Source organism: Schistocerca cancellata, chromosome 11, assembly GCF_023864275.1.
Source record: "Schistocerca cancellata isolate TAMUIC-IGC-003103 chromosome 11, iqSchCanc2.1, whole genome shotgun sequence".
Lineage (NCBI taxonomy): Eukaryota > Metazoa > Arthropoda > Insecta > Orthoptera > Acrididae > Schistocerca > Schistocerca cancellata.
This window is the reverse complement of record NC_064636.1, coordinates 73286639-73312456: the sequence shown is the minus strand read 5'-3', so window position 1 is coordinate 73312456 and position 25818 is coordinate 73286639. Positions and strand designations below refer to the sequence as shown.

Sequence of the window (25818 nt, the reverse complement as noted above, 5' to 3'; positions counted from 1 at the left end):
TGTGGGCTTCGTACGTACGTCGCCGTAGCTGCGCAAGCGCAGTAACGCCGTTTTCTGGCGCTCTCTGACAAAAATGGTTAAAATGGCTCTGAGGACTATAGGACTTAACTTCTGAGGTCATCAGTCCCCTAGAACTTTGAACTACTTAAACGTAACTAACCTAAGGACATCACACACATCCATGCCCGAGGCAGGATTCGAACCTGCGATCGTAGCGGTCGCGCAGTTTCAGACTGTAGCGCCTACAACCGCTCGTCCACGCTGGCCGGCGCTCTCTGACAACTGCTGAAACTAATTCTAACAGGTCGGGCGAAAATATTGGGAATGGTGGTTGAAAAGCGTTACTTTCGAGGTGAATTTCATTTTATGCAGGATGAATCATGTTACGTGTGCCAATGCGCTTTGAATTTCTTGAATCACAGAGCGTTTGATTCCCATTTAAAGCTTAACAGTTTGAGGGGCAGCCACTTAGTCATTTAAAATTTTACTAACACATTTTTGTGATGTATATTAAAATGTAACACATGCAAAAAAGACCAATATCATATCTGAAAGCTTAGCTTTTCTTGTAACTACACCATGTATATTAATTTAAACCATTAACTTTTCCTATTTGTGTGTTTGCGCTACTGAACAGTGGTGTTACTATTGCTTGACTACATCACGTGTCTTAGGCTCTGAATATTTGCTATTATCGGCTGGCGAAATCACGTAACATGAGCTATGATTGGTTTACAAAAGCGCATACCAATCTCGATTTCAATGCTTCGGAAACTAACATGCTGCGTTTGGTGGAATTCAAATATATAATTTCGTAACACGAAAATATGCAGCGCACTTGTTGTTGCACATCAAATATCTTTGCAAAACAAGTGATTTTTTTTAACACGGGAAAAGTATTTTTACCTGGGAAAAAGTGTATTTTTAACACAGAAATCTGGCAAAATTTCAGGGTTTTTTTTCTTTGTCCGCGTGTACACCCTGCCAACAATCTCACATTGCCTTGCATCAGTACACACATTCCAGGAGTGAAATACGACACAATATAGCACTACTTGTGCTTGTTTGCATTTTCCTGGCCTAACCTGTCATCGTGTGTTTTTGTGTACGTAATGTTGCCAACCTAGCCGATAGTTTTCGTTTTAACTAGATATGAAAATGTTCCCTTCGTCTGTGGTTCGACAAATGTGTATTGTGACGTATTATTGATGGTAATGTCGACTTATTAATATGTAAAAAAATGAAAGAATACTATGGTAATTGAGATATATACTCTCCATTTAGATTTTGAATAGCCACACTAGTCCTTCGTTTCTCTTAGGTATTAAATAAATACACAGCACGAAACTTCCTGGCAGATTAAAACTGTGTGCCGGACCGAGACTCGAACTCGGGACCTTTGCCTTTCGCGGGCAAGTGCTCTACCAACTGAGCTACCCAAGCACGACTCACGCCCCGTCCTCACAGTTTTACTTCTGCCAGTACCTCGTCTCCTACCTTCCAAACTTTACAGACGCTCTAATGCAGGAGAGCTTCTGTAAAGTTTGGAATGTAGGAGACGAGGTACTGGCAGAAGTAAAACTGTGAGGACGGGGCGTGAGTCGTGCTTGGGTAGCTCAGTTGGTAGAGCACTTGCCCGCGAAAGGCAAAGGTCCCGAGTTCGAGTCTCGGTCCGGCACACAGTTTTAATCTGCCAGGAAGTTTCATATCAGCGCACACTCCGCTGTAGAGTGAAAATTTCATTGTAGTTGTAGTTTCTGTTAGTTGCGCCGAGCGCTTATTACATCAGCATTTCCTCTCACACGCCTCCGCCCACCACAAAGGCAAATCTTGTAATTAAGATCTATGTTCATCATTCTCAGCAGCTGTTTTTGAATAATGCCGATGTGGAGAAATTGCTATTTCTCCACATCGGCATTATCCAAAAACAGCTGCTAGGTGCTTTAAAATTTGTTCTTTAACGCAACTGGTGTCATGTCTCTTTGCACTTTACATCGGAAATATTGTTGTTCCATTCATACAGCCAACCCCCCCCCCCCCCCGTTCCTACGCAATAGGACTTCTTCCTGATACCATCTATACTTGCTTCACACAGTCAAAGAGAAAGACGTGACGAAAGCTCAAAAAGTAGTAAGACTTCCTTCACAAAGTGGAAGTAAAATAATGTGCTACTACAATTTGAAATGAACAATGTCAAATATTTACCGAAAAAGTGTGAAAAAAATATATAAAATAAAAATATCGGCACTCTAGTTTGCGGTATCGATATATAAGTGAGGAAATATATCGATATATTTTGAAAATGTCGATAATCCGATATTTCACCAACAGCCATACCCACTACCATATTAGCTGCCCGCCCGGCTAGCCGCGCGGTTCTAACGCGCTGCTTCCCTAGCGAGAAGGCGTGCCGGTCTCCGGCGCGAATCCGCCCGACGGATCGGTGTAGAGGTCCGCTGTGCCAGCCAGTCTGTGGATGGTTTTTAAGGCGGTTTTCCATCTGCCTCGGCGAGTGCGGGCTGATTTCCCTTATTCCGCCTCAGTTTCACTATGTCGGCGATTGCTGCGCAAACAGTGTCCCCATATACGCGTACACCATGATTATTCTACCACGCGATCATTTGAGGCTACACTCGTCTGGTATGAGACGTTCTCGGGGGTTTCCAATGGGGGCCGAACCTCACAATAACCCTGGGTTCGGTGCGGGGTGGGTGGGCTGCTGTGGTGTGTTATGGGGGTTGTGAACCATTGACGGCTATGGCGGAACGTAGCCTCTGTCGTTTCTAGGTCCCCCAGTTTAATACACAATACGCAATACAAACCGTTTTTAGCATGGAAACCATGCATCCCCGGACGTAAGTTCATTCAACATTTTTTGTTGCGTATCCTTTCATCAGTGTATCCTCAGAATTTGTACAAGGTGGAAAAAATCATCCTCTATATCCAAACTATGAGATAGACTGGACTTGTGAACCATCCTGTACCACCTGTTCCACTTGCACGGAGATGAATTTCAGTATGTACAGAGGACTTATTAAACACGTGTTATGGGGGTTGTGAACCACTGAGCTACGGCGGGACGAAGACTCTCCGTCGCTTCTAGGTCCCCAGTTCAATACACAATATATCATTTATACTATGTTCCACATCTTTGACTATAGCACCTGTGTCATCTGCAAAGACAAATCTTTTTGAATCACCTGTCATGTATAACGGCAGATCATTGAAATGTATCACGAACAGCAACGAAACCAGGACAGAACCATCTGGCACCCCTCACTTTACATGGCCCCAGTCAGATTGAAATCTCGTACCTTTCTGCTGACATTGGAGTTTAACTTCCTGCCCCCACACTTCTCAGGTATGAAGAAAACTATTTTTCCTGTATCTCATAATGCTCCAACTTACGCAAAAGTATTCAGTGGTCCACACAATCGAGTGCTTTTATTAAATTAAAGAAACTGCCAACTGTCCTCAGTCAATCGTTTAGCCGTGGCAAAATAGTAAATTGCATTGGAGAACAAACGTGCGTAGCTCTCCGGTACTGGAGAAAGTAATTGATATGGTACAGGCGAAGGCACGCAGCGCTGGCGTAGCTGTTACGGAATGGCGGCCTTGCCCAAACGCCCTTGAGCCCACCGTGAGAAGCAAAACACTGCCCCACCTGACCGCGCTCGTATAGTTTCGCAAAGCGGGGCGCCTTGTGACCGCAACCCGCCGAACGACTCTGTTCGGCGCGTTGCATAAGAAACAGGAGCGGGAGCGTCAGGTTAGAACTGCTGCTGTTGGAAAATATCGATATATCGATATTTTTCGTCCGATGTATCGATGTTAAAATGGCAATACCTAGTGCCGATATTTTTATCATAATTTTTCACAATTTTCAGTAAATATTTGCAGTTCTTTTGAAATTGTAGTAGAACGCAATTTTACTTTTACAGTGTGAAACGGTTTTACTACTTTTTGAGCTTTCATCACGGCCCACGGCCAATCTTTCCCTTTGACCATGTGAAGCAAGTATATAAATATATGGCACATAAGAGGTAGTCCGATCGCATTGGGGATGGGGGGTGAGAGTGGGGGGGGGGGGTTGTCTGTGTTGAACTTCCGATGTGAAGAAACAGCACACTAGCTGCGCTAAAAAACAATTTGTAACGCAGCCAGTGTACTATTTCTTCACATCGGCAGTCTTTAAAAAAATAAAAAAGTTGCTGAAAATGATGAACAAAAATCTAAATGACAAGATTCGTGTTTGCGGTGAGTGGAGACGTGTGAGGGGAAATGCTGACGTAATCGACGCTTGGTGCTACTAACAGAAACTGCAATGTTTAACTTCATCTCGAAATTTTGACCCAACTTCTAGTTCGCTGGTGTTTGCAGAAAAAAAAAACAAAAAGAAAACAGGTAAGTCGGCCTGAAGTGTTCCGGACAAATCCAATATGTGACGAAACCGAACGACGGACCATCTTTTATTGTGCCACTTATATGCAGTTACCATTGTTTGCAAAGTCGTTATCATCAAGCTTGAACGTGCATCGTTTTCCTTTCAATTCTTGCTCTAAGGAGCTTGAGCAGGCAGCTAGCTTGTTGGTGTACAGAATATCCAATAATAAATCAGTACGTAAAGATAGTTTTGTATGTACCTAGAGCCGATAATGTACATATTGTATAGCACCCGTTTCTCCCAATTTTCCTCAGAATTTCGAACATCTTGTACCAATTTACATTGTCGAACGCAGATCGACGAATGCTATAAACGTATCTCGATTTGTCTTCTGTCTTGCTTCTGTTACCAACCGCAATGTCAGAATTGTCTCTCTGATGGCTTTACCTTTCCTAGAGCCAAACTGATTGTCATCTAAGACATCCTCAATTTTCTTTTCCATTTTTCTGTATATTACACTTGTCAGCAACTTGGACACACGAGCTGTTAAGCTGACTGTGCAATAATTCTCGCCCATGTCAGCTTTTGCAGTCTTTTAAATTTTTTGGATGATATTTTTCCGAAAGTCAGATGGTACGTCGCCAGAGTCATACATTCTACACACCAACGTGAACAGTAGTTTTGTTGCCTCTTCCCCCCAATGATTTTAGATATTCTGATGGAATGTTATCTAGTACTTCTGCCTTCTTTGATCTTAAGACCTTCAAAGCTCTTTTAAATTCCGATTCTAATAATGGATCCCCTATCTGTTCTAATTCGAATCCTGTTTCTTCGCCGGCTGTTGTGGCCGAGTGGTTCTCGGCGCTTCAGTCTGGCATCGCGCGACCGCTGCGGTCGCAGTTTCGAATCCTGCCTCGGGCATGGATGTCTGTGATGTCCTTAGGTTACTTAGGTTTAAGTAGTTCTAAGTTCTAGGGGACTGATGACCTCAGATGTTAAGTCCCATAGTGCTCAGAGCCATTTGAACCTGTTTCTTCTTCTATTACATCAGACAAATCGTCCCACTCATAGAGGCCTTCAATGTAATCTCCTTATTATTGCTAAACTGAGGTCTGAGTCTACCTGGGTACGCGTTGCAGTCCCGTACCTGATTTCAGAATTTCTGCCTGACCATGACGTAATCCAGCTGGAATCTTCCCGTATCTCCAGGCCCTTTGCAGCCTCCTTCGCTTGTGAGTTTTGGACAGTGTATACACTGTTACTAGCTGAAATTTATTGCAGAACAGTCTTTCTCTCTCCTCTCACATTCCTGGCACCGAGTACGTATTCTCCTGTAACTCTTGTCTTCTATTCCTTCCAGTCACCCATGATTGTTAAGAGTTTCACCTCCCTTTGGTTAATGTCCCTTTGTTTAATGTCGTATATTTTCTGTATGTCTTCATTCTGCTTGAGTCCGCTCCTGGTAGCTGAGTGGTCAGAGCGCCGGAATGTCGTACCTAACGGCCCGGGTTCGATTCCCGGCTGTGTCGGAGATTTTCTCCGCTCGGGGACTGGGTGTTGTGCTGTCCTTATCATCGTCATTTCATCCCCATTGACACCCAAGTCGCCGAAGTGGCGTCAACTCGAAAGACTTGCTCCAGGCGAACGGTCTACACCATGGGGGGCCCTAGCCACACGGCATTTCCATTCTGCTTGTGATACCGGAACGTATAGCAGAAATGTTGTTGGTGGTGTTGGTTTGCTTTGGTTTTTGATCAGTACAACACTATTACTGAACTGTTGGCCCATCTTCCTATTCATGACAAATCCCGGTTGCAGCATTCCATTTTCTGCTGACGTCAGATTCCTGTCTTCTTTCCATTTGACTTCGCAGACCCCTACTGTGTCTGTACTGAGCCTTTGCATTTCCATTTTCAGATTTTGGAGCTTCTTTAACACATTCACACGTATGACATTTCATGCTCTGTCTCACAGAAGTGATGATTTGCTTCTGCTCTGGTTGGTTTGAGGTTTGTTAGAACATTTCCAGGTCTGTAGATATGAAACCAGTAACACAGTCAGGTTATTAGTAGCGGAGAATGGAAGGCTCCAGCGAGATATTCTTGAGGAAGAAACTGAAAGCTCAGGCGGTCAACTAAGGCTTGAATATTTCTTGATACAAGTAGATGCTGGTTTTTGGTCATTCAGTCTTTTCGTCTTGGCTACCTCCCCATTAGCAGCCCACTCCGAGAGGTCCGGACGGGCAACTAATCTGGAATCTTTTGCCAATGGTGTGGTGATTGTAGCATTTTTCAAGTATATAGAAAATATAGTTTTGAAGTCCCAAATATGGGGGAAATGGGTCAGTATCAGTGAAATATCGGATGTCTATTTCCGATGTATAAATACCAAGGCAGCAGTAAAGGAAATCAAATAAAAATATGAAGAAGGAATTCTATGTCAGGGAGGGAGCAGAAATACAAACTTTGAGAAATACCGGTAGCATTTTAATTCTTCCGGAACCAGCAAAGGACTTGGAAGAGCAGGTCAACAAAATGGATAGTGTCCTGAAAAGAGATTATAAGATGAACATCAACAAAAGCAAAAGTAGGGTAAGAGAATGGAGTTGAATTAAACACATGATTGGTGAGTTAATTACATTAGAAAACGAAACAGTAAAACTAGTAGATGAATTTTGCTATTTGGGCAGCAAAATAACTGATGAAAGTAGAGGGGATATGAAGTGGTGACTGGCTATAACAGAGAAAATGTTTCTTTAAAAAGGGAATTTGTGAACATCGAATATAATTTTAAGTGTTAGGATATCTTTTGTGAAAGAATTTGTCTGGTGTTCAGATAAGAAGGGAGTAGGAACTTTTGAAGTCTGATGCTACAGAACAATGTTGAGAACTAGGTGGATAGATTGCATAAATAATGGAGAGGTACTGAATCATATTGGAGAGGAAAGGAATTTATTGCAAAATTGAATAAAAGAAGGATTAGAGGAAGACCAAGGTACGGATACAGTAAAGAGGTTCAGATTGATGTAGGTTCCACTAGTTATGTAGAGATAAAGAGGCTTGCACAGGATACACTAGAGTGGAAAGTTGTATGAAACCAGTCTTCGGACTCAAGACCACAGCAACAACATCAACAACAACAAATATCGATGCGATTTCTTTTGAAATTCAAGTGTTTGCTATATACAGGGTGTTTCCGTAAGAGCGTGCAAATGTTTAACAGGACATAGAGGATACTCCATTGAAAACTCGCCAGGTTAGCCGAGAGCGCTAATGCGCTGCTTCCTGGACTCGGGTAGGCGTGCCGGCACCGGATCGAATCCGCCCAGCGGATTACCGACGTCGGCCAGCCTGGATGTGGTTTTTAGGCTGTTTTACACATCCCGCTAGGTGAATATTGGGCTGGTCCCCACGTTCCGCCTCAGTTACACGACTCGCAGACATCTGAACACGTTCGCACTATTTCACGATTTACACTAGACGCAGACAGTTGGGGTACACTGATTCCGTCCCGGGGGGGGGGGGGGGGGGGGGGTTCGGGTGGCAGCAGGAAGGTCATCCAGCCTCCCCTTATAAGTAACCTTGCCAAATCCGTTCCTAACCGTGCCGACCCTGCGAAACCGCGAGACATGGCACGAGCGAAAGAAAGAAAGAGGATGCTCCAGTGGACAACTTAAGGTAGGGAACCTGGGCTCGGAGAATCCAGCTTGAGGAGGTACTAGGAATAAAATCACTGCTCTTCCAGGTCCTTTGCTGTCTCTGACAGAATTACAATGTCATCGGCGAACCTCAGAGCCGGCCGGTGAGGCCGTGCGGTTCTAGGCGCTTCAGTCTGGAACCGCGTGACCGCTACGGTCGCAGGTTCGAATCCTACCTCGGGCATGGATGTGTGTGATGTCCTTAGGTTAGTTAGGTTTAATTAGTTCTAAGTTCTAGGCGACTGATGACCTTAGTAGTTAAGTCTTATAGTGCTCAGAGCCATTTGAACCATTTTTGAACCTCAAAGTTTTTATTTCTACTCAATGGAATTTAATTCCTACTCCGAATTTTTCTTTTGTTTCCTGTAGTGCTTGCTCAGTATACAGATTGAATAACATCGGGGATAGGCTACAACCCTGTCTCACTCCCTTCCCAACCACTGCTTCCCTTTCACGCCCCTGCTTCTGGACAAGTAAAGTAAACAACACCTGCATCATGACTTCCTGGTAATCGGGTTAATCTTCCTTGGTTCCTTGCAGGAAATAAAGAGCACAGTGCATGTAAACTTGTAGGCATGTTAGTTGTAAACAGGCTGGAAAGCAGTAACGCTAGACAGAGCGGTAGAAAAGTTTACATCCATATTTCGTTAAGGAGGACATGTCTGGATTAATCCGGACGTCTGGTCACCCTAACTATTACTGTAAGACGTAACAGAGGTACAGTATGTCAACGCATTGTTATTTAAAGCGGCGCAACAATAAGTTTAGTTATGTAGTCTTGTAGCGAGTAGCAGAGCCAATGTCGCGGTGTATTGGTCGCGATAGGCCTCGAAACAGTTATTGGCAGTATAGGCACCACCTCAAATATTTGGCCGGCCGGTACCAGGGATGTCCGGCCAGCTAAGGCAGGTCGGTTTCGGCCCGCGGGTCGTACTTTGGAGACCCCTGGTCTAGAGGTACTGGACAGTAAGCACAGGGTGCTCAGCTCACTTCCTGGAGTCCAGCACAGGCAGGCATACAACGTGTTTAATAAGTCCTCTGCATATGCTGAAATTTATCTCCGTGCAAATGGAACATATGGTACAGGATGGTTCACAAGTCCAGTTTACCTCGTAGTTCGGATACACAGGGTCATTTTTTCCACCTAGCTTTCCTACCTCACATTGTTTATTGGAGCATTCTCTATGTCCTGTTACATTTTTGGGGAAAGACCCTATGGAGAACAATGTATCGGTGCACCTTCCAGGTGAGGTTTCTTACGTACGTTGTGTGCCGGCAGCTGCAGCAGAAGCGGCGCAAGGCCGAGGAGTGCGTGAAGCGCGCCGACGTGGAGTACTGGGGGTGCTGCGTGCGCGCCGAGCGGTCGCGCCTGGAGTGGGAGGCGGCGGTGAGCAGGGGCGGGCGCTGCCTCCGGGCGCTGGACCAGGACCGGCTGGAGGCCGCCGCCGGGCTCGCCTCCAGGCACCTCGCCCTGCTGGACCAGCTGGCGCCCCGGCTGCTCCAGGTAAGTCACCACCACCTGCCGCCGGCACGCCTAAAGGCTACTACAGGGTGGTTCAAAAGTCGTCTAGACTACCTTTTTTTTTTTGCCATCAGTCTACTGACTGGTTTGATGCGGCCGCCACGAATTCCTCTCCTGTGCCATCCTCTTCATCTCAGGGTAGCACTTGCAACCTACGTCCTCAGTTATTTGCTTGACCTATTCCAATCTCTGTCTTCCTCTACAGTTTTTGCCCTCTACAGCTCCCTCTAGTACCGTGCAAGTCATTCCCTCATGTCTTAGCAGATGTCCTATCATCCTGTCCCTTCTCCTTATCAGTGTTTTCCACATATTCCTTTCCTCTCAGATTCTGCGTACAACCTCCTCATTCCTTACCTTATCAGTCCACCTAATTTTCAACATTCGTCTATAGCACCACATCTCAAATGCTTCGATTCTCTTCTGTTCCGGTTTTGCCACAGTCCATGTTTCACTACCATACAATGCTGTACTCCAGACCTACATCCTCAGAAATTTCTTCCTCAAATTAAGGCCGGTATTTGATATTAGTAGACTTCTGTTGGCCAGAAATGCCTTTTTTGCCATAGCGAATCTGCTTTTGATGTCCTCCTTGCTCCGTCCGTCATTGGTTATTTTACTGCCTAGGTAGCAGAATTCCTTAACTTCATTGACTTCTTGACCATCAATCCTGATGTTAAGTTTCTCGCTGTTCTCATTTCTACTACTTCTCATTACCTTCGTCTTTCTCCGATTTACTCTCAAACCGTACTGTGTACTCATTAGACTGTTCATTCCGTTCAGCGGATCATTTAATTCTTCTTCACTTTCACTCAGGATAGCAATGTCATCAGCGAATCGTATCATTGATATCCTTTCACCTCGTATTTTAATTCCACTCCTGAACCTTTCTTTTATTTCCATCATTGCTTCCTCGATGTACAGATTGAAGTTTAGGGGCGAAAGGCTACAGCCTTGTCTTACACCCTTCTTAATACGAGCACTTCGTTCTTGATCGTCGACTCTTATTATTCCCTCTTGGTTGTTCTACATATTGTATATGACCCGTCTCTCCGTATAGCTTACCGCTACTTTTTTCAGATCTACCTAGTGGGATTAAAGCACCCTAGCACTCCACGGTCACCGTAATGTAAGGCTAAAAGAAAGACGAAATCGCAAAAATCTAAGGTTGAGCGAATACCTAGCACTGAAACGAACTACGATTTTTATTTAATTACATAATTTTGATTGGTGGGCGTACCTGACCGAAATTCTGGCGTATTTCATTCTGGCGAATATCACCGACAAAAAAACTATGTCACTGCACATTCTTCACGAAAGCGCCTTGCAAAGTTAACGAAATCTCAAAATCATTGTTAGCAACACTATTACTAGGGTGACCAGATGCTATTGTTTAAAAAGGAGGACAAACAGCTTCAAAAAGGAAGAAAAAAGGACACATCAAACGGGTGAACTGCAGACGAAGATACCACCCGTCAGCTTTGGACAAGTCACGTGACTGCCAGGGAATCATCGGTAAAACTAGTAGTTGATTGTTACTGATGGTCAGGTTGTGGTTAACTGACCAATATAGATAAAAAAATTAAAAACATTGATTGTGGCGACAGTGTGGCGTCAATTGTTCTGTTATTCCAACAACACGGAATTGTTTACAAAGCGAAAAACGTAAGACCATTCACCTTACTTCATTCGACGCACCGCTACCAACGTCTACAATTCAAGTAGCAGCTGACGACATGTAAACTGCACTTTAACCTTCCGAATACAAATAAATTGAATGACTATGAAACGATGAAATAAAACCACGACAGTTAATCTGTCGAGTTATTTCTTACCTCTATTGGCCGCTGAGGCGTATGTCCCAGGTCCACATATATCACATTCCGCTTAAAATTCATTTCTCCCTTTCTTCAAAGCCGGATATTTGCAGGAAAGGACATCAGAAAATGTACACTTCCGTTTAGGCATAGCCAAATATTTTACGTAACTCACAAATCACACGTGCACTACAGGAAGCCTAGCCAATTCAAAGCGAAGATACGAAACGAAAATTCTAAATAATCGATATTTGCATTCGCTTATAGGTCGATCAGCGATAACATCGACGATCCTGGTGCCACCTACTAACACCGCCTTCGTGCGTGTTTGTCACGAAGGCTGTGCCAACAGTTAAAGTACTTAAGAAAAGAGCAATAGAACGGGACGAATTGTAAATTTAACTGTATTACGCTCAACTTTGCGAAAAAGCCGGACACTAAAAATCCGCCCGGACCCCGGACAGAGAGCTAAAAAGGAGGACATGTCCGGATTAATCCGGACGCCTGGTCACCCTAACTATTACTGCAACACGTAACAGAGGTACAGTATGTCAACGCATTGTTATTTCAAGCGGCGCAACAATTAGTTATGTAGTCTTGTAGCGAGTAGTAGAGCCAATGTCGCGGTGTATTGGTCGCGATAGGCCTCGAAACTCAGTTGTTGGCATTATACACTCCTGGAAATGGAAAAATGAACACACCGGTGTGTCAGACCCCCCATACTTGCTCCGGACACTGCGAGAGGGCTGTACAAGCAATGATCACACGCACGGCACAGTGGACACACCAGGAACCGCGGTGTTGGCCGTCGAATGGCGCTAGCTGCGCAGCATTTGTGCACCGCCGCCATCAGTGTCAGCCAGTTTGCCGTGGCATACGGAGCTCCATCGCAGTCTTTAACACTGGTAGCATGCCGCGACAGCGTGGAAGTGAACCGTATGTGCAGTTGACGGACTTTGAGCGAGGGCGTATAGTGGGCATGCGGGAGGCCGGGTGGACGTACCGCCGAATTGCTCAACACGTGGGGCGTGAGGTCTCCACAGTACATCGATGTTGTCGCCAGTGGTCGGCGGAAGGTGCACGTGCCCGTCGACCTGGGATCGGACCGCAGCGACGCACGGATGCACGCCAAGACCGTAGGATCCTACGCAGTGCCGTAGGGGACCGCACCGCCACTTCCCAGCAAATTAGGGACACTGTTGCTCCTGGGGTATCGGCGAGGACCATTCGCAACCGTCTCCATGAAGCTGGGCTACGGTCCCGCACACCGTTTGGCCGTCTTCCGCTCACGCCCCAACATCGTGCAGCCCGCCTCCAGTGGTGTCGCGACAGGCGTGAATGGAGGGACGAATGGAGACGTGTCGTCTTCAGCGATGAGAGTCGCTTCTGCCTCGGTGCCAATGATGGTCGTATGCGTGTTTGGCGCCGTGCAGGTGAGCGCCACAATCAGGACTGCATACGACCGAGGCACACAGGGCCAACACCCGGCATCACGGTGTGGGGAGCGATCTCCTACACTGGCCGTACACCACTGGTGATCGTCGAGGGGACACTGAATAGTGCACGGTACATCCAAACCGTCATCGAACCCATCGTTCTACCATTCCTAGACCGGCAAGGGAACTTGCTGTTCCAACAGGACAATGCACGTCCGCATGTATCCCGTGCCACCCAACGTGCTCTAGAAGGTGTAAGTCAACTACCCTGGCCAGCAAGATCTCCGGATCTGTCCCCCATTGAGCATGTTTGGGACTGGATGAAGCGTCGTCTCACGCGGTCTGCACGTCCAGCACGAACGCTGGTCCAACTGAGGCGCCAGGTGGAAATGGCATGGCAAGCCGTTCCACAGGACTACATCCAGCATCTCTACGATCGTCTCCATGGGAGAATAGCAGCCTGCATTGCTGCGAAAGGTGGATATACACTGTACTAGTGCCGACATTGTGCATGCTCTGTTGCCTGTGTCTATGTGCCTGTGGTTCTGTCAGTGTGATCATGTGATGTATCTGACCCCAGGAATGTGTCAATAAAGTTTCCCCTTCCTGGGACAATGAATTCACGGTGTTCTTATTTCAATTTCCAGGAGTGTAGACACCACCTCAAATATTTGGCGGGCAGGATACCAGGGATGTCCGGCCAGCTAAGGCAGGTCGGTTTCGGCCCGCGGGTCGTACTTTGGAGACCCCTGGTCTAGAGGTACTGGACAGTAAGCACAGGGTGCTCAGCTCACTTCCTGGAGTCCAGCACAGGCAGGCCATACAACGTGTTTAATAAGTCCTCTCCATATGCTGAAATTTATCTCCGTGCAAATGGTTCACAAGTCCAGTTTACCTCGTAGTTCGGATATACAGGGTGATTTTTTCCACCTTGTACGAATTATGAAGATTGATTGATGAGAGGACAGGGAACAAAAAAGGCCTAATGAACTTACGTCCGGAGATGCATGGTTTCCATGCTACAGACCGTTTGTATTGTATATGAAACTGGCGGCGTAGAAACAATGGCTTCGTCCCGCTGTAGTCCTCAGTGGTTCATAACCCCACAGCAGTCGACCCACCCCACCGCCGCCCCACACCGAACCCAGGGTTACTGTGCGGTTCAGCCCGCAGTGGACCCCGCCGGGAACGTCATACCAGACGAGTGTATCCCAAATGTTTGCGTGGTAGAGTAATTATGGTGGACGCATACATGGAGACAGTGTTTGCGCAGCAATCGCCGACACAGTGTAGCCGAGGCGGAATAAGGGGAACCAGCCAGCATTCCCCGAGGGAAATGGAAAACCGCCTAAAAACCATCCACAGGCTGGCCGGCACACCGGACCTCGACACTAACCCGCCGGGCAGATTCGTGCCGGGGGCCGACACGCCTTCCCGCTCGGGAAGCAGCGCGTTAGACCGCGCGGCTAGCCGGACGGGCTAGAGACCATGTACACAGTCATACATTGTTACAGACACTGCCGTCCAGTACGCGCTGTCCCATGCAGCCACAGTTTCAGTATGCATGGTCCCTCCTGCCATACTCATTGCTAATGTTGTGTCCGATTCACTTCTCTTGCTGACTCACCTTTTTAGTGGATGTGATACGGTGTTGTACACAATGGTTCCATATTCGAATCGAGAGCTTGCCGACATGGTGCTGCTCACAGGAAAGGCAAACGGCAGCGGGCGGCGGGCAGCGGCGTTGTACACTCCTGGAAATTGAAATAAGAACACCGTGAATTCATTGTCCCAGGAAGGGGAAACTTTATTGACACATTCCTGGGGTCAGATACATCACATGATCACACTGACAGAACCACAGGCACATAGACACAGGCAACAGAGCATGCACAATGTCGGCACTAGTACAGTGTATATCCACCTTTCGCAGCAATGCAGGCTGCTATTCTCCCATGGAGACGATCGTAGAGATGCTGGATGTAGTCCTGTGGAACGGCTTGCCATGCCATTTCCACCTGGCGCCTCAGTTGGACCAGCGTTCGTGCTGGACGTGCAGACCGCGTGAGACGACGCTTCATCCAGTCCCAAACATGCTCAATGGGGGACAGATCCGGAGATCTTGCTGGCCAGGGTAGTTGACTTACACCTTCTAGAGCACGTTGGGTGGCACGGGATACATGCGGACGTGCATTGTCCTGTTGGAACAGCAAGTTCCCTTGCCGGTCTAGGAATGGTAGAACGATGGGTTCGATGACGGTTTGGATGTACCGTGCACTATTCAGTGTACCCTCGACGATCACCAGTGGTGTACGGCCAGTGTAGGAGATCGCTCCCCACACCATGATGCCGGGTGTTGGCCCTGTGTGCCTCGGTCGTATGCAGTCCTGATTGTGGCGCTCACCTGCACGGCGCCAAACACGCATACGACCATCATTGGCACCGAGGCAGAAGCGACTCTCATCGCTGAAGACGACACGTCTCCATTCGTCCCTCCATTCACGCCTGTCGCGACACCAATGGAGGCGGGCTGCACGATGTTGGGGCGTGAGCGGAAGACGGCCTAACGGTGTGCGGGACCGTAGCCCAGCTTCATGGAGACGGTTGCGAATGGTCCTCGCCGATACCCCAGGAGCAACAGTGTCCCTAATTTGCTGGGAAGTGGCGGTGCGGTCCCCTACGGCACTGCGTAGGATCCTACGGTCTTGGCGTGCATCCGTGCGTCGCTGCGGTCCGGTCCCAGATCGACGGGCACGTGCACCTTCCGCCGACCACTGGCGACAACATCGATGTACTGTGGAGACCTCACGCCCCACGTGTTGAACAATTCGGCGGTACGTCCACCCGGCCTCCCGCATGCCCACTATACGCCCTCGCCCAAAGTCCGTCAACTGCACATACGGTTCACGTCCACGCTGTCGCGGCATGCTACCAGTGTTAAAGACTGCGATGGAGCTCCGTATGCCACGGCAAACTGGCTGACACTGACGGCGGCGGTGCACAAATGCTGCGCAGCTAGCGCCATTCGACGGCCAACACCGCGGTTCCTGGTGTGTCCGCTGTGCCGTGCGTGTGATCATTGCTTGTACAGCCCTCTCGCAGTGTCCGGAGCAAGTATGGTGGGTCTGACACACCGGTATCAATGTGTTCTTTTTTCCATTTCCAGGAGTGTATAAGCAGACCTATCCCCAATGCAGTGTGCGATTTATGCTTTTATCAGTGGGGGGGAGGGGGGAGGGGGGATGTCTTAGGGGGTTTGTATAATTACATATGTTACTTGCTTGGACCGTGGCGTTACCCATGGTTAAACAGTTATTTATAAATAGATGTTAATGCCGAAACTCACTATTCACGCGTATGCACTATCAGAAAAGCCATCCATTGTTACATCTTTAAAAGCACATTATAGGTAAAGCTTAGTTACGAAATCATCTACATACAGGTATACGACGGGAATTCAAAAAGTAAAGGCACATCTGTAAAAAGCTGCACTTATTCTGATGATAGAAAACTGAAACATGCGTTATTTTTCTACGTAACCTCCCTGGACTTCGATGCAGTTTTCCCTACGTTTTACGAGTTTATTTTTATTTCATCAGAAAATACGTTTTTCGGTTGCATCTGTAACCAATTTTGCACCGCAGCAATGACGTCTTCATCACTTTCAAATCTTCCGTTAAGGGTCCAAACATGTGAAAATCACATGGAGCCACGTGTGTACTGTATGGTGGATGTTCCAGCACCTCGAATCTCAACTCCTTTATTGCGTCGGCTGTCCGTTCGGCAGAATGTGTGCGAGCGTTATCTTGCTGCAGGACGACACCTCTTCACAGTTTTCCACGACGTTTGGATCTGATTGCAGGTTTTAGTTTCGTACGCAACACGTCACATCCACCATACAATACAGACCCGTCTCTAAAGCCTCGTTCACGCTGGGGCGACGTCTTGCAACATTGTGGCATGCTACGGAAATGTGGCGTGCGTCGTCTTGTAGCATGCTACAACGGGAAACATCTTGCGGCGTATGTTGCATGCGGCAGGTTAATTTATACCAGAGCAACAGAATTTGTGCCACACATGTGTCGGGCTTGCAGTATAAAGGATGATAAAGTATCGCAGCGGCGGCCTACTCGGTACTTGCACGTGCAGCTAACAATGGAAATGAAAATCAAAGGAAAAGAAAACGATGGTGGAAGAGAAGAGTATTTAAAGACGGTCCACGAAATAGTATCCCAGGAACTAGAAGCAGACGATGGTGCGTTATTTAGTAATGTGTGCTTTCGTCCCAGGCGCGTTAGTCCGCGCCATACCGTTGCCAAAAGGTGGCCTAGCGGTGAATGTTGGCACAGGTACCGGGAAGGTCACCACCCTGTGTCAGGGCACGGGGTGGGACTTTCAGCCCCCAGCTCACCCAACTCTGCGGTGTACGACTGCCGCGGTATGACTGCCACACTACTTCCCTCGCAAGCTCGCAAGTAAACGGGTGACGCACCTTAGACGAAAGCAACAATGACAACATGAGAATGATGATTTAGTTCTAAATGTTTTGAAATGCTTAACTACTACATAACACTTTTTCAAAATTAATAAGCAAACACATTAATAGTATTAATAGTAAGACTGTATTAAAAACTTTCAATGTTCGGCTCCACAAGTTTAAATTATATGTAAAGTTTTACTCCATTGCGTGGGAAATAAACATCCCAGGTAGGGATGCACAAACTAAAGCCAGAGGAGGAGATGGTCTGATGCAGAGGGGGGAAATCCCCCCCATCCCCCCCCCCCCTGCAAATCCCACACTGCCCCAATGACAAGAAGCCCAGCATCCAATCTTTGCAATGTTGTTATCAATGGAGAGACGTCTACAGACGTTAAAGTAACCTCTGGCGTGCCACAGGGGAGTGCTATGGGACCATTGCTTTTCACAATATATATAAATGACCTAGTAGATAGTGTCGGAAGTTCCATGCGGCTTTTCGCGGATGATGCTGTAGTATACAGAGAAGTTGCAGCATTAGAAAACTGTAGCGAAATGCCGGAAGAAATGCAGCGGATAGGCACTTGGCGCAGGGAGTGGCAACTGACCCGTAACACAGACAAATGTAATGTACTGCGAATACATAGAAAAAAGGATCCTTCATTGTATGATTATATGATAGCGGAACAAACACTGGTTGCAGTTACTTCTGTAAAATATCTGGGAGTATGCGTGCGGAACGATTTGAAGTGGAATGATCCTATAAAATTAATTGTTGGTAAGGCGGGTACCAGGTTGAGATTCATTGGGAGAGTCCTTAGAAAATGTAGTGCATCAACAAAGGAGGTGGCTTCCAAAACACTCGTTCGACCTATACTTGAGTATTGCTCATCAGTGTGGGATCCGTACCAGATCGGGTTGACGGAGGAGGTAGAGAAGATCCAAAGAAGAGCGGCGCGTTTCGTCACAGGGTTATTTGGTAAGCGTGATAGCGTTACGGAGATGTTTAACAAACTCAAGTGGCAGACTCTGCAAGAGAGGCGCTCTGCAACGCGGTGTAGCTTGCTCGCCAGGTTTCGAGAGGGTGCGTTTCTGGATGAGTTATCGAATATATTGCTGCCCCCTACTTATACCTCCCGAGGAGATCACGAATGTAAAATTAGAGAGATTAGAGCGCGCACAGAGGCTTTCACAGTCGTTCTTCCCGCGAACCGTACGCGACTGGAACAGGAAAGGGAGGTAATGACAGTGGCACGTAAAGTGCCCTCCGCCACACACCGTTGGGTGGCTTGCGGAGTACAAATGTAGATGTAGAGTAGATGTAGACAATACTTTGGCACCAGTCTTCCTCCCACGCCGCCTAACAGGCCGGAACTAACGGCGTTTCTTGCGGGTGTCTTTGTCTCCCCTGCTGGAAGAAGTGCCACTAATGATTGGAAGGGTTATGTGGCTGCTACACGATGATGCTCCAGCACACTTCGCCGTTCGGAAGCGTCTCAATCGTGTCTGATCGATGGATCGGACGAGGGGGTCCAGTTGCATGGGTTGCTCGTTCACTGGATCTTAGCCCGTGCGATTTCTGGCTATGGGGCCATCTCGAAAGTATTGTGTGCCCAGAGCCCATTCCAGATATGCTACCTTTTGACACTGTTCGGATGCAGCCTGGCAGATGTGAGCGTGTGAGACAGAACATGCGTTGAGGCACACGGAAACCATTTTCAACACGTATTGTAACTGTGACTGCATGGTACTGCACGTATTACACTGCAGTCTCTGTAAGAAAGCATGATTGAATAAATGATCTCCCGCATGGAAACCACGCACTTCCGAGCATAAATTCATCAGATTTTTTTTTTGTGTGTTCTATCCTCTCATCGATCAGTCGCTACAGTCTGTGCACCATGGAACAAACATCACCGTGTACAGCGTGTTTACTCAGTTCTGTCCACCTGCGTACAACCAACACAGACAGGCTATACAAGGTGTTTGACAAGTTCTCTGTACATGCTGAAATGGTTGTAACCTACAGGTAGAACAGGTGGTACAGGGTGTTACACAAGTAGTGCACGTATCATAGTTTACTTAGTTGTGTCCACCTCCCAACTTCCAGCACAGGCGTGATGGTGTTTAATAAGTTCTGAGTGCTTACTGAAATGGTTGCTGCCTCCAGATGGAACAGGTGGTACAGGATGGTTCACAAGTCCTGTGGGCCTCATAGTGTGTTTAGAAAGTACTATTGACGTCCCAATTTCCAGCACCTATACGGTATTACTGGGTATTTAGTAAATCCTTTATAGATACTGAAATGCTTCAAGGGTGAGTTTAATTAGTCCTGTGTACCTCCTAGTTTTTATCCGAGATATGATACAGAGAGTGTCTGATGATTTCTGCATGTCATATTCATTTCTATCATGGTATACATGTGCACGATGCATAGTAATGTCTGTACACCAACCGGGTTCTGTCCTGCAGAGCCGGCCGCGGTGGTCTAGCGGTTCTAGGCGCGCAGTCCGGAACTGCGTGACCGCTACGGTCGCAGGTTCGAATCCTGCCTCGGGCATGGATGTGTGTGATGTCCTTAGGTTAGTTAGGTTTAAGTAGTTCTAAGTTCTAGGGGACTGATGACCTCAGATGTTAAGTCCCATAGTGCTCAGAGCCATTTGAACCATTTTTCTGTCCTGCAGAGGATATACAGTGTGCCTGGTACGTTCCCAGCAACTAAAGGGCTACTTTACAGTTCTTTAGGTCGCCATTGAGATCATGATATACAGGGGTTTCCTGAGTTCTGTACACTGTACCGCTTCTGTAAGGGTTCGGATGTAAAGCGTGTTTAGTAAGTTCTGCCTACCTTCCGACATTGATCTGAGACACTCTCTACGGGGTGTATGACAAGTCTACTAAATATACTGGACTGGTGAACATGGTGTATAGAAAGTAATTTCTTTCTCTCGGGGTATCTAATAACTTTCTATTATCTAATGCGCTGTGTCTACAGGTTGATTAGTAAGTTTTTAGGAGATAGAGATGTATAGTAAGTTCTTTGGGTTGCCCTTGAGACGAGGATCTACAGGACGTTCTATAAGTTCTCTGGACTGTACCAATTCGGTACGATGTGAGCGTAGTAAGCTGTGTCCACCTGGCAACTTCCATCATAGACAAGCTATATAGGGTGTTTAACAAGTTTTCTACATGGGACACACAAATGTCAAAGCCTGACTGTTCTTGGCTTTTAGTAACTTCTATCTTCCTGGTGAAATGAAATGTCGTGTGACTAGGACCCCCCCCCCCGTCGGGTAGACCGCTCGCCTGGTGCAAGTCTTTCGATTTGACGCCACTTCGGCGACTTGCGCGTCGATGGGGATGGAATGATGATGATTAGGACAACACAACACCCAGTCCCTGAGCGGAGAAAATTCTCCGACCCACCCGGGAATCGAACCCGGGCACTTAGGATTGACAGTCCGTCGCGCTGAACACTCAGCTACCGGGGGCGGGCTATCTTCCTGGTGATCTGGTCTTCGAACTTGCTTTACATCCGAACGCTCCGTTTCCAGACATGGATTATAAAAACTTTATCTACTAAGTCCACTCTACAACCCCTAGAACCCCTAATAGGAACAGCGAGATACCACTTTTTTTGCTAATTCTAGTGTATCAGAAGGGGCTTAGGGAAATTACTTGAAACACATATACTTTCACACGTTTAAGTAATCAGACTTTGTGGAAACAAGTAAACAGTCGGAAGATTTGACACAACGATGGAGCCTGGCATGAGAGTGGTGTTTACGCTGCAACAGCTGGTTGCGGCTGCCTCGCCTCTCAGCTTTAGCAATTTTCTCTGATATTTTTGCAAAGTTTGAACGCAAACACTAGCAAGTATTACGTCAAGGCACTCGTCTTTTTCAAAAAAAAAAAAAAAAAAAACAACAGTTCGTTCCATTTAAAAGAATCATACTTACTTTACTTTCTCAGTTGATATAGGAGCTAGGAATATTAAACGTACAACTACATTACATGCCCCTTTATGCACTGTTATTTGCTGAAAATGCTAAATCTTACGCAACTCAACCTGTTACTTTATACAACAATATGTCGCGGATTTACGAGCGCAGTTCAATAAGTAATGCAACACATTTTTTTTCTGAAACAGGGGTTGTTTTATTCAGCATTGAAATACACCAGGTTATTCCCCAATCTTTTAGCTACACAACACTATTTTTCAACGTAATCTCCATTCAATGCTACGGCCTTACGCCACCTTGAAATGAGGGCCTGTATGCCTGCACGGTACCATTCCACTGGTCGATGTCGGAGCCAACGTCGTACTGCATCAATAACTTCTTCATCATCCGCGTAGTGCCTCCCACGGATTGCGTCCTTCATTGGGCCAAACATGTGGAAATCCGACGGTGCGAGATCGGGGCTGTAGGGTGCACGAGGAAGAACAGTCCACTGAAGTTTTGTGAGCTCCTCTCGGGTGCGAAGACTTGTGTGAGGTCTTGCGTTGTCACGAAGAAGGAGAAGTTCGTTCAGATTTTTGTGCCTACGAACACGCTGAAGTCGTTTCTTCAATTTCTGAAGAGTAGCACAATACACTTCAGAGTTGATCGTTTGACCACGGGGAAGGACATCGAACAGAATAACCCCTTCAGCGTCCCAGAAGACTGTAACCGTGACTTTACCGGCTGAGGGTATGGCTTTAAACTTTTTCTCGGTAGGGGAGTGGGTGTGGCGCCACTCCATTGATTGCCATTTTGTTTCAGGTTCGAAGTGATGAACCCATGTTTCATCGCCTGTAACAATCTTTGACAAGAAATTGTCACCCTCAGCCACATGACGAGCAAGCAATTCCGCACAGATGGTTCTCCTTTGCTCTTTATGGTGTTCGGTTAGACAACGAGGGACCCAGCGCGAACAAACCTTTGAATATCCCAACTGGTGAACAATTGTGACAGCACTACCAACAGAGATGTCAAGTTTAGCACTGAGTTGTTTGATGGTCACAGCTGTGCACGGCCGGCCCGCACGCGGGAGATCAGACAGTCTTGCTCGACCTTGCGGCGATGATGACACACGCTTTGCCCAATGACTCACTGTGCTTTTGTCCACTGCCAGATCACCGTAGACATTCTGCAAGCGCCTACGAATATCTGAGATGCCCTGGTTTTCCGCCAAAAGAAACTCGATCACTGCCCGTTGTTTGCAACGCACATCCGTTACAGACGCCATTTTAACAACTCCATACAGCGCTGCCACCTGTCGGAAGTCAATGAAACTATACGAGAATGTTTGAAAATATTCCACAAGAAATTTCCGGTTTTTTCAACCAATATTGGCCGAGAAAAAAAAGTGTTGCATTACTTATTGAACTGCCCTCGTACGTGGGGAATGAAGTTTGAATGTGCCGTAGAGGCGAAACCATCATTGGGTGTACGTATTGTATTGTGTAGTGTGAGATGGCGTTGTTGCTGCTGCAGAGCGTAGCGCGGCTTCGCGAGCCGGTGGAGGCGATGGACGTGCAGCGCGACTTGCGGACGACGGCGGCACTACAGGGCGCGGGGAACCCCCTGCCGGAGCAGCTGCTGCCAGACTTCTACGCCGAGCACGTCACCCTCGCCATGAACCGGGACCGCCGCAAGCAGGTAAATCAGTCACTCAGCGGCTCACGCCGACTCCTCCACTTCTACCTGCTCAACACACCAACTTCGCATATTTTACCTGCGCAACACAAAAACTCTGCACCTTTTACCTACTCAGCACACACACTTTGCAGCTGCTCAACGCAAACTCCAAGTACGAGTGTCACTCCAAAAGAAATGCACGCTATTTTTGTTTTGATTTTGCATGTGTGAAAGTTTTACTGTGCGTAGATACATCCTTTCCGCTTGTTTTCAAACTTAGTTCAACCTGTACCCGTGAGTGGCGCTGTCACAGCATGTCTTCAAGATGGCTGCTGCACTTGACGTTCGTCAGAAGCAACGTGCTGTCATAGAATTCCTGTACTGTCAAAACGAGACAGTGGAAAACATCCACGAGAGGTTGAAAAAGGTGTACAGAGATGCTGCTGTCGATCGCAGTACAGTTAGTCGGTGGGCGAGCAGGTTACGTGACGAAAACAGGCACGGCAGTATTGAGGATTGCCCTCGCAGTGGCAGGCCTCGTACTGCACACACTCCAGACAATGTGCTGAGAGTTAACGAATTGGTGACTGCTGACAGACGCATCACAGTGAATGAATTGCCACGCTACGTTGGGATAGGGGAAGGAAGTGTTTGCAGAATACTGAAAGTGTTGGCGTTAAAAAAGGTTTGTGCCAGGTGGGTTCCCAAGATGTTGACAGTGGCTCACAAAGAAACAAGAAAACGGTATGCAGCAAACTTTTGGAACAGTACGACAATGGTGGAGATGAATTTCTTGGAAGAATTGTGACAGGTGATGAAACACAGCTCCATCATTTTTCACCAGAGACGAAGAGGCAATCAGTGCAGTGGCATCGTGCAAATTCCACCAAGAAAAAAAAATTCAAAACCACACCTTCTGCTGGAAAAGTTATGGCTATGGTGTTTTTAGATTCCGAAGGACTCTTGCTTTTGAACATTGTGCCAAGTGGAACCACCATAAATTTTGATACATATGTGACGACACTGAAGAAACTTCGAGCTCGACTGAGTCATGTTCGACCACATTGGTCAAAGCAGGATGTTTTGCTGTTGCACGACAATGCACGCCCATGTGTCAGTCAAAAAACCGTGGAAGCGATCACAAAACTCGGATGGACAACACTGAAACACCCGCCTTACAGTCCTGACCTGGCTCCATGTGACTATCACCTCTTTGGGAAACTGAAAGACTCTCTTCATGGAAGAAGGTTTGAAGATGATGACTCCCTTGTGCACACTGCCAAACAGTGGCTCCAACAGGTTGGTCCAGAATTTTACCGTGCGGGTATACAGGCCCTGGTTCCTAGATGGCGTAATGCAGTTGAGAGGGATGGAAATTATGTGGAGAAATGAAAATATTGTTCCTAAAGGATGTATTCTACGCACTGTAAAACTTTCAAACGTGTAGAGTAAAAGATGGATTAAAAAAAATTGTGTGCATTTCTTTTGGAGTGACCCGCATATTACCTGCTCAACACATAAACCTTGCAACTTTTATCTGCTTAACACTCAAACTCCACAAATTTTACCTGCTCACACCATAAACTCTGCATCTGTTACCTGCTCAGCGCTACACGGAGGTGGCAAAAGTCGTCGAATAGCGATATGCACACGTACACATGGAGGTAGTATCGCCCACATGAGGCATAAAAGGGCAGTGCATTGGCTGACCTGTCATTTATACTCAGGTGACTCATGTGAAAAATTGTCCGATGTGATTATGGCCACACGATGGGAATTAACAGATTATGAACGCAGAATGATAGTCGGAGCTAGATGTATGAGACATTCCATTTTGGAAATCATTCTAGGGAATTCAGTATTCTGAGATCCACGGTGTCAAGAGTGTGTTGAGAAGACCAAATTCAGGCAATACTTGTCACCACAGACAACATAGGGTCCAGCGGCCTTCACTTAATAACAGCAATCTGCGGCGTTTGTGTAGAGTTGTCAGTGCTAACAGACAAGCAACAATGTGCGAAATAATAGCAGAAAGCAATGTGGAATTTACAGCGATCATATCTGTTAGGGCAGCGTGATGAAAACCATGGCATGCTCTGATGAGTCCCAATTCCAGCTGGTAAGAGCTGATGGTAGGGTTCAACTGCAGCACACATCCCACAAAGCGACAGTCTCAAGTTGCCAACAAGGCACCGTGCAAGCTGTTGGTGGCTCCATAATGGTGTGGGCTGTGTTTATGTAGAATGAACTGAGTCCTATGGTCCCGCTAAAACAGCTATGTTGAGCTTCTAAGAGACCATTTGCAGCCATTCATGGACATGTCTCTTCTCAGCTGACTGTAAAGTCAACATCTCTTAGCTCCTCAACATACAAACTCCACATCTTTCACCTACTCAGCACATTATCACCACAATTTTTACCTGCTCAACGCATGAACTCTGCACCTTTACCCTGATCAACGAATGAACCTCACAAATTTTGTCTCTGCAACACACAAGCTACACACTTCAACCTGCACAACTCACAAACTTGCAATCTTTTACCTATTCAACATATGAGCTCCACACCTTTTAACTACTCAACATGTGACCTCCGCATCTTGTATCTGCTGAACACACGAACTCTGCATCACGCGTGAACTCTTCATCTTGTACCTACTCAACACATGAACTCTGCAATTTTTACTCTGCTTCTTTCACCTGCAAAACAATCAAATTCTGTATCTTTTATCTGCTCAAGACTATCCTTAGCAGTAGTGTCTGAATCCTGCAACTGAAAATACACCTGTGATTACCTTGTGGCGACTTCCTATAACAAGACAGTAAGCCACATTGTAGGAGTGTAAAGATGAAGAGTGCTACTCTTAC

The 25818-nt window shown here is 46.8% G+C and overlaps 1 protein-coding gene across 4 annotated transcripts in view; it reads left to right on the top strand.

Moving 5' to 3' along the window:
• The window catches only part of LOC126108680 (nostrin), a 675422-nt gene that overhangs the window by 606243 nt on the left and 43361 nt on the right, over window positions 1-25818 (top strand). For all 4 annotated transcript variants that reach the window (XM_049913991.1, XM_049913992.1, XM_049913993.1 and 1 more), the window contains 2 exons: window positions 9361-9585; window positions 22808-22972. In XM_049913991.1, the coding sequence (XP_049769948.1) occupies window positions 9361-9585; window positions 22808-22972 (390 nt within the window). The remainder of the gene's footprint in view (window positions 1-9360; window positions 9586-22807; window positions 22973-25818) is intronic.